Source organism: Melitaea cinxia, chromosome 2, assembly GCF_905220565.1.
Source record: "Melitaea cinxia chromosome 2, ilMelCinx1.1, whole genome shotgun sequence".
In the NCBI taxonomy this organism is placed as follows: Eukaryota; Metazoa; Arthropoda; class Insecta; order Lepidoptera; family Nymphalidae; genus Melitaea; species Melitaea cinxia.
In genome coordinates this window covers 11,044,657-11,059,521 of record NC_059395.1, presented here as the reverse complement: position 1 = coordinate 11,059,521, position 14,865 = coordinate 11,044,657, and the positions used below count along the sequence as shown (strand labels likewise).

The following is a 14,865-nucleotide window of genomic DNA, read 5'->3' as shown; positions in this document are numbered from 1 at the left end:
AATTGCCGGTGTAGGCTGGATGAGGATTGCGGAAAACCAGAATGTCAGGCGCGAACATGGGGAGGCCTATGTCCAGAAGTGGACTGCAATAGGCTAAACTGACTGACTGACTGTATACAAAATCGAATAATATGTTACAATGGAACAGTTTCACTAAAAAGTTACTTATTTTCAATTTTGGTGCAGATTAAAGTGTTAAATAAATAAAATAAAATCTAAATTCTCCTCACCATCATTGCCTCCGCTAGTCTTCATCATTTTTAAAATGTATTGCTTTTCTTTCGCTAGATGTCGCTTGCCGTTCAAATGCATTGTCATTTGTTCCGAGCAAGTCACTGATGTCTAGAAAACAAGAAAAAAAAGTGAAAAAAGAATTTTAGTAATCTTCATACTATCATACACATTTGATATGTGCAAAATACGACATGTTTTTATTAGGTTACTTATAACATGTCTTTGCAACATATTTTGCCTTGTAATTTAGTTTTATTATTTTAACTAGCGCATCTTAGGAATGGTATTATAATATGTATTAGTTAATTGGATCAGAATGTAGTGAGTTTTTATGTATTAATATTTCAAACAGACACTGAGCACAGTTACGAAGAGATACATCTCCAACCCCCATGCTAGTGGGGCTGAAACTCTTGAGCATAGAGGCTCTGATCAAACACATAAATTTGGTTTTGAAAGAGGTATCCGATTGGGGTGACGCCAACCTAGTCAAATTTAATGCTTCCAAAACGCAAGCGTGTCTTTTCACCGCTAAACGGAGTTCTCATTAGCTCCGACTTTCCGAGCTGTATCTGTACCGATCGCCGATAGTATTGATTTTCTAGGCATATATGTCTCGTCTAATCAGAACTTCGGACTATGCATAGAATCCAAGGCAAAAACTGCTGATAGTACTTTACACCGGAACAGCTTCTTACTCTGTATCAAGCACAAGTTCGATCGTGCTTGGAGTACTGCACCCATTTGTGGGATAGCTCTGCCAAGTACCAGCTTGCTACTTTGGATTCTGTGGATCGACGCGCCGTAAGACTCATCGGTGTCGAATCATTGGTTAGTTAAACCCAGACTTCAAAGTATAGAACATCGGCGTAAGGTTGCCTATTTGTCGGTATTTTAGAGAATATATTTCGGAGACTGTGCTCAAGAACTACAAGAAAGTCACTATCTTAAACTGGAGACGACATGAACGAGTTTTTGTTCTCTATTTATTTTTAGTATATATATTTTTGTCGATTATGACTTTTATTCAACATATATCCTTATTATTATATTTTTAAATATATTTATACAAAATGCAGACCGTTTCAAGCAACACTGACTTTTGAATACGACCCTTTATCCAACAGTCAAGCGAGAGTTTCTTAAGGTGTTGGTCGAAACTTTTAACAATGAATACAATAAAGTATAAATAAATAAGGGTTGTCTGGAAGAAATGTGTAATTAGCCATAAGTCCGCCCATTGTACTTCACTGTTTAACTATCTTTAAGCTTTGTTTTTATATATTTGTGGTGTACAATAAAGTATTAAAAAAAATCTTCACAATTAGGTTCTTCTCTCTTTCTACCGCCGAACCGCTGTTTGCGGCAGACCAGCTGTTATCTCGACGGAACATTTAGTTCCCCTGTGGCCGTTAGGGTAGCTATGATGATACATCAGCGAAACTAGCGGATTTTCAATCCATAATATATCTCATTCCACAAGATGCACAGAGCTTTTATAATGGTCTCATTAGTGATGATGAAATAGAAGACGACATAGATGGACTAGATACGGTGGATTTCGAAATCCAATTTGATGATAACGTCGAATAAACGTATCTATATGTATGTATAATTCAGAAAAAAAAAATTGGTAATTAAAGCTATATTACGATATTATAATGTATATATATATTAGTATTAGTATATATTAGTTTCATATATATTAGTTTCATTTGTATCCCTGAGGTGTGGTTCTTTTTTATATATGAGAAAAGCTATCAACTAGTAAATGTTAAAAAATTGATATACACATTGATATGACCAAATTGGTATACACATACTTTAATTAGTAATTTATCCAGGAATTTAAATAAAATAAATTTTAATTTTACTTCATCTAACCGAGCTGCACATGTTTTTGTAAATCCTTTGATATCTCAGAAGTTCGCATTTGCTGGGTGGTTCCTTTTTGCATAAATATGGACAAGTATCGAATAATCGCATATTTTCGAAGAAAATCAGTAGAATAGGCCCATGCTCGGCTCTCTTGTTATCACGCCAACTTACATTATTAATAATATTACCTTACAAATTTCACAATACAGATCTGGCTGTACAGCTTTTGTCTCTCTCTCAGGCACCACTTCCTCTTCGACAGCTTTAAGACTTTTCTTCTCACGACGGATTAACTGCTCCCTAAAATAACAGTGATGTTTAGTTTTTGGTTTTTACTACAATTATTAAAATTTTCTATACAAATATGATTATAAAGCTTACAATCGTTGTTCCATTCCTGGTTGAAGCAAAAACGGATTTCTCGGATTCTTGCGCCCTTCAACAATCCTGTACAAATTATTTAAATTTGTAATTCTAAGTAAATATTTTCAAGTATTAAGTTTTTTAACTTACCAAAAGTATAATGAGCACACAAGTGAAAAAAGGCAGACAGACATAATTTTTTTTTAATTTTGATTTGACTTTTTTTGCTGACATAATGGTCTCTATTATAATCTCATATGTACTAAGTCTGTTTTCCTTCAATACCTCTTATGTCCAGAAACCGGCCGGCTACATTTTTTTTTTTTGTATACAGACGATAACTCTGGAATAAAGTCTAGTCCAGACGATGTCGACATCAACAAAAAAAAGGATATCTCAGAAATACCAAGTACACCTGAATTCCATATACATTAGATAGCCTGCGACTTCGTTCACATGTAAATTCACATTGAATGTTGTTATCCTGTAACATACTGGTGCTATCCCATGTGCTTCCGTACATGTTTTACGGTGTGTTATTATTTTATGTTTAAGAGGCTAAATACTATTAATTTCAAATTAAAAATGACAGAGCATCATGCAAAGTTTCATCCCTGTTTCTTATTGTTAGTTTGTATGCCTTTATAAACGTGTAATTCGAAATTAATTAATCGATTTTGACAAAATCTAGGTAAAACAAATACAGGTTATAATAATTATTGATAACAGTAGCTTTGACATACGCTCGGTGTGGTTTTCCTGCGTAATGGGAATCAGAGTGAGTTTTCGACGTAATATGAACGTCGCAAAGTTCACAGTAGAGCTCACGTGCCTTCAGAGGTAGGTTGTTACTCTGCAACACGATTGTTTAAATATAAACGATTGTTTGTGTGTATATATATAAATGATTGTATATAAATAAATTTGTCATATAGGACATTAATTATGGCTAAATTTAAAGTGTAGCGACGTATTGAAGACTTGAAAGAGTATCTGTTGAGTTTCTGGCTGCTTCTACTCAGCAGAATCCACTTTACGAATCAATGGAAGATTCACATTAACTATAGTTATTATTTTAAAATAAATACTTATACACCTCAGATTAATAAACAAATAGCAGATGGAGCGCGCCGAACATGCGAGTGAAGCCACCAAAGCGAATACAAAATCAAAAGCGAATACAAAGTCGCAGCAGTGCTAAAGATAGCGTCGTATTGTTTAAACGTATCGAGCGATTCATTATTTTGTGTCAAAAAATGCCGTCTTGTGTTATTAAACATTGTGAAAGTTGTTCCCAAAAATAAAAAAAAGAGGATGGAATTTCATTTCACAGGTAACTATAAATTATTTAATTGATTTTATTATTTATTCACTCAATAAATTATATGGTTATCTCGGAACACAAAACCTCGACATTAATTCAACTGTGTTGCCAGTGTTCGGCAAAATGTTTTTCCCTTCAATTGGGGAAACTACCTGATGGTCTAGGCGTTAGTGAGACTGACTTTTAAATGTACGGACGTGTATTCGATTCCCGCACGTAATATCACGCCTAAATAGTTATTCCGAATTTAGATGTATTTTTATCTGTTATTACCATTTACATTTATTACATTCGGTCATTAATATATAATGCAGGAGCTTAAATAAAAATGTATATGGTTATCAATTTAGTTCCTTATATATATATATATGATAATGATGAAGTAATTTACATATATGGTATATTTTGTTAAGTTGTGAGCAATAGCCAGATTATAATATTAGTGGAATTAATGGAAGATGCTAGATATATTTAAAGAATACATATTGTAATTAGTGTCAAGTTTTATTATTTAATTATTTTTGCAGATTGCCGACAGATGTTATGCTACGAGAAGAATGGGTTTCTATTATTCGCCAAAGCAGGCAAGACAATAATTGGCAGGCTTCAAAATTTTGCGTTGTGTGTTCATTACATTTTAAAGAGGATGGCTTATGCTTTACTGAAAAATGTCGTATGTTGATAAAAAAAAAATCCAATGTAATTATTTGTCTATCTAAATTTTGGTCTACTCTTTAAGTTGTCTGTAAATCGATGTATGGTGGGTGTGTGAATAAATAACGATGATGACTATTATTATTATTATTATTATTATTAATAAATATTTTGAATTATGTATGTTTTTTTTTTTAAATCTGTCTAATGAAATAAATATGATACTACTGAAAAACACTAAAGTTTTATTATCTAGTGTTGTAAACTGTGTAAAGTCCATTTAAACCTTGTTAAACAAAAACAAAATTAATATCCGAAGCAAAGTGTGGACGGACCGTTAGTTATAAAAATTTTGACATATTACCTATTTCTTTTGTTATTTTAACGAAACCTTTAATTTAATACAACACGAGATCTCTTGATTTCCGCTCTATGGCGTTTACAATGTACATGAAAATCGTTCAATCCAAATGCAAACTCAAAGTATTTATTTAGTTATAAATTCATGTATCCAAATAAAACTTTAGAAACTATTGTCGTAAAAGGACATTTAAAAAAATGCAGGGAGTTTTTTTCTTTTTATGGTATCATTATACACACATAGATGCACGTGTTCCTACAGTGCCATTTCTAGTCGCCACGCACACATGAATAAAAAGTGGCTTCATACTTTTTGTTGCACACGCTCCATCTGCCTTTTGTTTCTTAATCTGAGTTATACACCTACATACTTTGTGAAGTAACAATTCGAAATTGCTTTTGAAAACTACTTGAATAGATTTTAAAATCTATATGTTAATCTCATATTACTTTTAGCTTCGCTTTACAAATTTAAAATCGATAAAAATTATTTGTTAAAAAACACCGAATACGAAATGTATGTAAATAAATTGTAGGTATACGGTCACTGTCATTCGTGATGAATACGATTCATCCTAAATGGCATTTCTATATTTTAACCGAGACCAGTTGCATATATTTGTTTATTAAATATCGCGTCAGTGATAGCATAAAGAAAGACAATTTGTATCAATATAAGTTTCGATTTTGACGACGGTGTTCACATAAATTTCACTTGATTTAGTTGAGGGCAGCGCAATCTTGTTATATAGGTACATGTTTCTCTATTCGATGAATCTCAAGTGAAAATAATATTTGGCAGCAAATTTAATATTTTTTATGTGAATCGAAAAGTCGCCAAAATGTCTACGGAAACATTACGTTGACAAATTGTCCAGTTACCTCTCTGGCGCGACGGAATCCTATCTCAGATTGTTGGGATAACCATTTTTTCTGATTCTTCAAATGGTTTTTGGAAATGTAATGTATGCGAGCTGTAAACAGATTAAAATATTATCACGTTTTTATTATTTTGCTTTTATAGCAAAAATGTACTAGTTTATGTATTCGTTTACTAATAATTATCCTGCAATTTCTTTTATTTAACTTCTGTTACTATAACTTACACATGGAAAACGAGTCAAAACCTTGGGCGCAAAGTCCACAATACTCAGGTTCAATCAGTTTCAATAAACCATGTGGCAAATTCTTAAGGTGCTCTTTTGCAACACCACAACCTGTTAAAATAAAATTACGTCATTATTTTATCATCTTGATCATCTTTTTGTACTTAGAGAGTAGTGATTTCTTTACATATTATACTTACGTAACAGGTATTTTATAGTTTTGTCATCCACTGGCAGCCTACGGTTTGGTGGACCATCGGGGCCAAATCCTCTTCCCCACATGAAATGTGATCCCGGTGGCCCTTGGGGCCCCGGAGAACCATGATAGAACATAGGAGGGCCACCTGGCATAGGAAACTGGCCACGAGGGCCAAAATTACGCTGTGCTCTAAAATTGTGCCCGTATCCACCCCCTGGTGGACCATAGCCACCGCTGTAATCCCCATAAGCATTGTTGTAGCGGTCATTCCTACAACAATTAAACATTATATTACCATCTGATCATTGTTTTTGTAACAAGACACTGCTACACATATACACATTACACATGTTACAGCTGTGAATTGGTAATATTTATTTTTGTACTAAAGTAAACAAGCATTGCCAAAAAATGTACTATATATTTATTAGTTAAGTATAATATCTATACACTCATTTCATCGAGATTAATATCAACTGCATAGCAGTAACTGACAGTACAATTACTCTTTGTTATGTACATAAAAACATTTTTTTGTGAAATTGAAATGATAATAATAAATGTTTGAATAGTAAACAGAAAAAGCATTGAAACAAGCAAAGCCCTTGTGCAAAATCTTTCGACTAAAGGACACACAAGCGAAAGAGAAGAAATTGAAATGACAATAATAATTCAAATTATAATATAAATTAAATATCCACCTCACACTCAATGACAGTACACAAGCAAAAATGCCCGTACCATAGCAAACTAATGTAGGGCACAGTAGGAAAATTCCTGCACAAAAAATGGAGCAGACCAACTGGAGTAGTATCTCGACTTATAGAAAATCACAGCTAATTACTACTGTTTTCAAGCAATGTGGTGTTCCTGTTGGTGAGTAAGGTGACCAAAGCACCTATGGGGAATTGGGGATAGAGTTGGCAATGAACTTGCGATGCTTCTGGTGTTGCAGCCATCTATAAGCTACGGTAATCGCTTACCATTAGATGAGCCGTCGTATGCTTGTTTGCCAACCTAGTTATAATATAAAGAAAACACCTATATGGCCGACATATTTTTGTTGTGAATGGGGATCGTAACTGCTACCGTATGCACAAGAACCAGTACCAAGCCGCTTCGCAAACACTGGCAACGTATCGTCTAAAACTCTAAAGAATTATATTAAACGATACATAGATCTAACCTATAATTATTTCGAAATTTTTTTGGTGGTTTAGTGGGTTTTTGATGTTGCTCTTCACCCTCATCATAATATTCTTCTTGATACCTTTCACCATAACTCTCATCTTTATATTGATCATCAGCTTCATATTGTTCATCACCTTCATTATTGATCTGATCACCCTCTTCCATCATACTAGAAAAATATATATTACACTACATTAAGAATTAATTAAATTTTATAAATATTATTAGAAAATTGTACTGTTTCAAGTATAGTTTACATAACTTTTTAGTCTTATAAATGGATTAATTTTGAATTAGTTAGCCCTGTATTTTTATATTAAAATAAAATGCCAGTAATAATTATAACAAACACTATGAATTCTAGACATGTAGCGTGATCCAAAAGTAAAGCTAATAGAAATAATACAAGTTTAGGTAAAAATTATTTATTTATCCTAAATTTTCGACACTAAGCTAAGAGTTCAGCAGACGTAACTTTTCTACATAAAGGTCGAATTTTATTTGTTTTTTCATTGAAAACTTTAAATATCATTATTTATGGTAAGCTTTTAAGTATTTAATGTAATCATTACTTTGGATCACACCTCGCATTACTATTGTTGGATAGCACAATATATATATTGTGATTAAAATTATAATTTAAATAATTAGTATAAAAAGTGGCAAATTTTATTTTTAAAAATCATCACAAAAAATTCTCACATAGCTGAAAGGTTTTTAATCGTAAGCCTTTATAACCTTTTTTATCAAAGATTTTATATGGATAGGAAGATTTTCACAAACTTTAGTAACTGTAGTGTAGTGATTCTAAATAGAACCTTCATTGATATAAAATGGTCAAATAGTAATTTAACAAGCATCTACTATGATTTTGTTCTCTGGTTTCTATTAAAGCAATCAACGCAATTTTTGTAGACAACATTTCGATTATCAAGTAAAAGGAAGTTAGTTTAAATCATTTACACTGTTATTAATTTTACTATTTATTAACTAATATAGTTTAGTTAAACCAAAATAATTAAGATAAATCAGAAACATACAGGCATAAAAATAGTTAAACATCTAAGCATATAATTTTAACAAAATAACAAAAAAATATATATAAATATATATGATTGTAATCTGTAACTTCAAAATATAAAACAGATCATAACCTTATCACAAGATCACATGAACATATTACCTACCTAAGCAAACAACTGGACAACCCGTTAATCTGTTTTAGTTTGTGAGTTTGTGACAATAGTTTTTGCGAATTCTTGAATTGGTGACTGTGTCTTATTTTATTGGTAGGGACCATGGCTGCCAGGTGAAAAAAAAGTGTGATCGTACGCCAACTACAAAAAAAATCGTATGCCAAGGAAATTTTGAAATAAATTGATCGTACAGCCTTTTAAAACTAAGTACTAATTTTTTATTATAAATTATAAAAATTCGTTTAGTTTTAGAAAATAAATGCTATCCAACTATTGGTTACACTCATACAAAATTTGTGGTCATATTTTTTAACAAAAGAATTTGTTGGCTTAAACCTCGTATAATCTTCGTTTCTTCTTATAAATTGCTTAGCTAATAATGTGCCCTTAATTTTGCCCTTAATTGTATCATTGCAAAAACTATTTATAAGTTTTGTTCTGATTAAATTAATTTCACTGAATGCTCGTTCATAATCTGCACTGTTATGGGAAAAACATAACAAATTTAAAGCAAATTGAGCCAGTGTTATAATTTTCAAATTGTTATTTATTTAAAAATGCGTTTTTTTTTTTTCAAGTCGCAATTATTACCAAAAGAGAAAATATAAGTTTCGTTAGAGAGCAAACAAATACAGACTCTGAACAGAACTGAACTCGAGTTTTTGCGGAGCCACGTGTCACGGAAACCCGCTATGATAAGTGACCACAATTAACCTCCATCCACGTGTCAGAAATAATTCGAACCCGCAGTGTAGTTTAAATTAATATTAGATAAATCAAAAATGTATTTCGGTCTATAGTGTAGATTTAAAATAATTTCGGGTTGTGTTAAACTCGTTCGTTTAATCCATATAATTGTGTTTGCTCGCAAACGAAAACAAAACCGACTTCGATTACATCGACGAGTAATACAACGTAGATCGACGAAAAAATAGTCAAGTAACTATGCGTTATCAAAGATTACTCAAAAAGTAGTTATCAGATCTCGATAAAATTTATATGTGACCACATGATGAACATCAGCTTTCGATTTAATTAAAAATTATCAAAATCGGTACACCCAGTAAAAAGTTATTGCGGATTTTTGAGAGTTTCCCTCGATTTCTCTGGGATCCCATCATCAGATCCTGTTTTCCTTATTATGGTACCACACTTAGGATATGTCCTTTAGAGATAGAGAAGATAGAGAAATCTAGGATCCCATCATTAGATCCTGGTTTCCTTATCATACTACCAAACTAGGGATATCCCCTTTCCAACAAAAAAAATTATCAAAATCGGTACATCCAGTAGAAAGTTATGCGGTATAATACCACGTAGGTCGACGAAAAAAGCGTCAAGTAAAAACGGATTATTAGATATAACTCGAAAAGTAGTTGTTAGATCTCAAATAAATTTAAATGGGACCAATTGACACACACCACCTTTCGATTAAAAAAAGATTTGTCGAAATATACAGTCGAATTGAGAACCTCCTCCTTTTTTGGAAGTCGGTTAAAAAGAAAGATAAAGTTGTTTGTTCATTCAAATTTGTATTAAGCTTAAAATTGTGTTTCCTTGTATTAAATTACTTTCTACATTACGCTAATTTAGTTTTGTTCTCCAATCCAATCTAATCGCTAACTTTTTTTTTAAATATATATTTACCTCTTTGTGATTTAGTTCGTCACGTTAAGAAAGAATTAATATTCTCTTATTCTATGCTCTTTTAACTTAATTACATTTACATATATTTATTACATTTTTTTTAACGCGCGACATACTGAAGTATAAACTTTTATTGTATACTTATTATTGGAACGAAGTTCCTTACGGCAGACTTTACATTTGGCTTGGCAACCGAACTGAAAAAAATGTGATACTACAACCGTAAGAAAAATATATAACGGAAGAATGTAATCAACCGCTGTGAATGGCATTTGTGGACTACGAGAAAGCTTTCGACTCTGTCGAGACCTGGCCAGTCCTGGACTCTCTGCAAAGATGTCATATCGACTGGCGATATATCGAGATACTGAAATGTATGTACGACGCGGCGACGATGACCGTTCATGTCCAGAACCAGAGAACAGGACCTATTTCCCTCTGGCGTGGGGTAAGATAGGGAGATGTACTATCACCGAAACTGTTTACCACTGCGCTGGAAGACGTCTTTAAGACCTTAGATTGGGGAGAACGAGACATTAACGTCAACGATGAATTCATCTCTCACCTTCATTTGCCGACGATATTGTCATCTTTGCGGAGACGTTGGATGAGTTAGGCCACATGTTGGCCGGCCTAAACGAGTCCTCCCAGCGTGTAGGTCTCTGTATGAACATGGACAAAACGCAAGTTATGTTTAACAACCAAGTTATACCGAGACCGGTATCGGTCGATGGTACCGTTCCCGAAGTTGTTCAGGATTATATTTACCTAGAGCATACTATCCAACTAGGCCGCAACAACTTCGAAAAAGAGGCCGACAGAAGGATTCGGTTGGACTGGGCGGCGTTTGGCAGGTTTCGTCGAGTCTTCACTTCGAAGATTCCGCAATGCTCGAAGACAAAAGTTTTCGAGCAATGCGTCTTGCCTGTGTTAACATACGAACCCGAGACGTGGACACTGACGAAGGGACTGGTCCACAAATTTAAAGTCGCTCAACGTGCAATGGAACGGGCTATGCTTGGGGTTTCTCTCAAAGATGGGATTAGAAATGAGACTATCCGCGAGAGAACGAAAGTAACCGACATAGCCCACAGAATTAGCAAGTTGAAGTGACAGTGGGCTGGTCATCTGTGTCGCCGAACCGATGGCCATTGTAGACGGGTCCTGGAGTGGAGACCGCGTCTTGGCAAACGCAATGTGGGACGTCCTCCGGCCCGTTGCACCGACGATCTACATAAGATTGCCGGTGTAGGCTGAATGAGGATTGCGGAAAACCGGGATGTCTGGCGCGAACTTGGGGAGGACTATGTCCAGCAGTGGACTGCCATAGGGTGAAGTGTTGATGATGAAGTGATGTTTTTTTTTTATTTTCTTAAATTGACAGTAATTTTCTTTTGTATTTAAAATAATACCAGCGATGGATAAAATAACCATATATTACCAAAATTGTAGGGGTTTGAAAACAAAGTTAGACACATTTTATGCTAATGTTTTTTTCGGAATGCTACGATGTAATAACCTTATCAGAGACTTGGTTAGTCCCTCAAATCAGTGATAGAGAATTCATTGACTCCCGTTATACAGTTTATCGTTGTAATAGGGATCGACTAGCGACCGGCGGGAGGGTTGGAGGCGGTGTTCCCATTGCTATGAGACGTGAATTGCAAGCAAGACAATGTTTTTTAAGCGTTGATATTTCTTCATCCTTGCCCTCTATTGTTGACTACGTAATCATTAACGCAAGATCTAGTGTTAGGGGTAAATATTGTCTTTTGTATGGATTATCCATTCCTCCCGGACAGGAATTACATGTATATCAATCTGTCTTTGATACTTTTCAGAATGAAATATTAAGTAATAATATTGATGTTTTTTGTATTGTCGGTGATTTTAACTTACCGCTTTTGGTGTGGGAGCCCACTGATCAATTGTACTATTTACTCTCATCTTCAAGTTGCTTGGATGCGAAAGACAACTTGTTTTTTAATTTTCTGTCAACTATTGCTGGATATCAATATAATATTTTCAAAAATGATCAGGGCCGCACACTTGATCTTTTTATAACAAATAATGAAGCTTTTCATTACGATCCCACCCCATTGCCTCTGGTCCCCGTTGACAGCAAACACTCTCCATTTTTGGCTACTCTTAACTTTAATCTACATTATAAACCAATGGTACGGTCATCAACAAATACATTCTGTTCTGTAGAGGGTAAGTATGAATTTATTAACCTCGAAATAAATGCAATAGACTGGGGATTTCTCTCAACAGAGGTTTCAATTGAGGATGCCATTAGTCTCTTTTATGAGAAAATATATGCGATCATTAAAACTCACATTCCTGTAACTCTCAAGAAATCGAGTAAGTTTCCTCTTGGTTCTCAAAACCACTTATGCACATCTTTAAAAATAAAAAAGGGCATGAACAAAATGAAAAAATTTGGTAATAAACTGGACTATAAAGAATTTTCGGATTATCGTTATAAATTTAATTTGTCGAAGAAATGTTACAATAATTATATTGAATCAGTTGAAAAAGGGCTTCGGCAGGATGTTAATAAGTTCTGGAAATTCGTCAATAGTCGTAAATGTAAATCAGGTATTTCTAATGATATGGTGTACGGTAATGAACGCTCAGCTATGATCCCCGATTTGTAATCTCTTTTCAAGCTACTTTGGTTTAGTTTTTGAAGAAAGCTATTCTAATGAATTTAATTTTCATAATTTGTCCCCAGCTCACCCAAACTATAAAGGAAGTGGGTGTCAGGAAACTGGGGGTTCACCGTACGAGTTGCACATTCACAGTACGGGTTGCACGTCCACCGTACGAGTTGCGTATTCACCGTACGGGTTGCGCATTCACCGTAAGGCTTGTGCATTCACCGTCCGAATTTAGGACTACGGCTGGAGAACTACCGTTGCACGTTCACCGTACGTCTGAAGAACTACTGTTGCACGTTTACCGTACGGCTGGAGAACTACGGGTTGCAAGTTCACGGGATCTAACGTCCTAAGATAAGTCCCCAGCGCACATAGTATTTTTTCCCCTTTTGACCAGGAAATTTTCCTGTGCCGGGAATCCTCACCCCGAGAGTCATTTTAATAGTTAGTCTGTAGTGAATTACTCGATTTTATTTATATATTTTTTATTTATATAAAAAATTGTATAATAAATTGTTGTAATAATTAATTGTGTTTTTTTAATCTGTACCTGCCGTCAGGCGGCGTTACAGGCTGCAACTACCAATGAAGATTTTTTGCAGATTCAAATTTAGCAACATCTGAACCCTGTGCCATATTTAGGGTATTTATTTGAAACGCAGGCGAGCAAATCAGAATTGAGTGTTAAATGTATAAATGCTATTAGAAAATGGTGCATCGATTTTAACATTAAACTAGTAAAAGAAATTCAGCAGAGGCTACCAAGCAACTTCACCATATTAAATAAAATGTCTCATTTTAGTGTTGAAAATACACTTCGACAAGTAAAAGACAACTGAATTACAGAACTAGCTTCAGAAATGGGTGTAGATGCTGGATGCTGTACCAACTGATAAAATTTTGCAGCAATGGCAGACTGTAAAATGGCATAATACAAAAAAATGTTAATAGTTTTTGGGCTGAAGTTTTTGAGTATAAAAATGCTAATGGAATAAATAGTTTCCAAGAACTAGCTGATTTCGCAATTTTCGTGATATCTCTACCTCACTCAAATGCTGCAGTAGAAAGAATTTTCAGTACTATGAACATCATCAAAAGTAAGTTAAGGCGCCTCCCCGACCAAAACGCCGCGCTAGCCGTTTTTTGTGCACTTTTTTGGAGCTATCTACTTGTTAATGGAAAAAAGAATCAAACTAATAAAAACACAGTTAAATTCTGCATAATTTTGATTATACAATGGTAGATTTTTTTTTTTTTTTTTGAAGGAATAGATGTTAAATAATCTCCTTACAACGATACCACAAAAATGAGAAATAGTGATTGATAATATGCATCTCCTCGTAAAGTAAACATTATTTTATTTTGCAACCGACACCAATTGATAGACAATTGAATACTGAACAATACGTAAGAATTTTTTTTTTCAAAAGACCCAAATTTGAATTTTTATAGATTTTTTTCTAAAATCTGGGCGTATTCACTGCTGTAACTCAAGCACAGGGTATCGGAATTCAGTCTGCCGCAAGGTTTGGAGGGAGAAGCTTGTGTTGTTTGTCACCGTGTCGGGTAGCGCACGCTCAATTCACAATATCAATTAACAATAATAAATTTATTAGCATCTTGTTAGCATTTATTGTTGAAGTTTATTTTAATTAGTTTTTATCTATGATATCTTGATGATTATCTATGATAATAAAATTTACTTTGTTTTTATTTTATTTCTCTACTTACACTGTCTGAATAATAAAGATAGATTGCTTTTTAACCGACTTCTAAAAAAGGAGGAGGTTCTCAATTCGACTGTATTTTGTTTTAACTGACTTCCAAAAAAGGATGAGGTTCTCAATTCGACTGTATTTTGTTTTAACCGACTTCCAAAAAAGGAGGAGGTTCTCAATTCGACTGTATTTTTTTATGTATGTGGATATCAGAACTTTTGACTGGGTGGACCGATTTCGATAAAAAAATTTTAATCGAAAAGAGGTGTGTGTCATTTGGTCTCATTTAAATTTATTTGAGATCTAACAATTACTTTTCGAGTAATATCTAA

The 14,865-nt window shown here is 33.9% G+C and overlaps 1 protein-coding gene and 2 long non-coding RNA genes across 3 annotated transcripts in view; 2 read left to right on the top strand and 1 right to left on the bottom strand.

Annotated features, from left to right (window-relative positions):
* Window positions 1-8,755, bottom strand: part of LOC123664731 — a 23,202-nt gene extending 14,447 nt beyond the window's left edge. The window contains exons 1-9 of the mRNA XM_045599229.1: window positions 8,497-8,755; window positions 7,305-7,478; window positions 6,120-6,388; window positions 5,920-6,030; window positions 5,696-5,787; window positions 3,219-3,328; window positions 2,494-2,559; window positions 2,301-2,412; window positions 231-342 (exon numbers count right to left, since the gene is read on the bottom strand). Of these exons, the coding sequence (XP_045455185.1) occupies window positions 231-342; window positions 2,301-2,412; window positions 2,494-2,559; window positions 3,219-3,328; window positions 5,696-5,787; window positions 5,920-6,030; window positions 6,120-6,388; window positions 7,305-7,478; window positions 8,497-8,609 (1,159 nt within the window). The 5' untranslated portion in view covers window positions 8,610-8,755. The remainder of the gene's footprint in view (window positions 1-230; window positions 343-2,300; window positions 2,413-2,493; window positions 2,560-3,218; window positions 3,329-5,695; window positions 5,788-5,919; window positions 6,031-6,119; window positions 6,389-7,304; window positions 7,479-8,496) is intronic.
* LOC123664900 lies at window positions 3,576-4,634 on the top strand. The gene is made up of 2 exons (XR_006744959.1): window positions 3,576-3,808; window positions 4,327-4,634. It is a non-coding gene; the product is annotated as an uncharacterized LOC123664900 (long non-coding RNA).
* On the top strand, window positions 5,020-14,865 carry LOC123664907. Its single transcript, XR_006744960.1, has 3 exons — window positions 5,020-5,167; window positions 12,705-12,707; window positions 14,856-14,865. It is a non-coding gene; the product is annotated as an uncharacterized LOC123664907 (long non-coding RNA).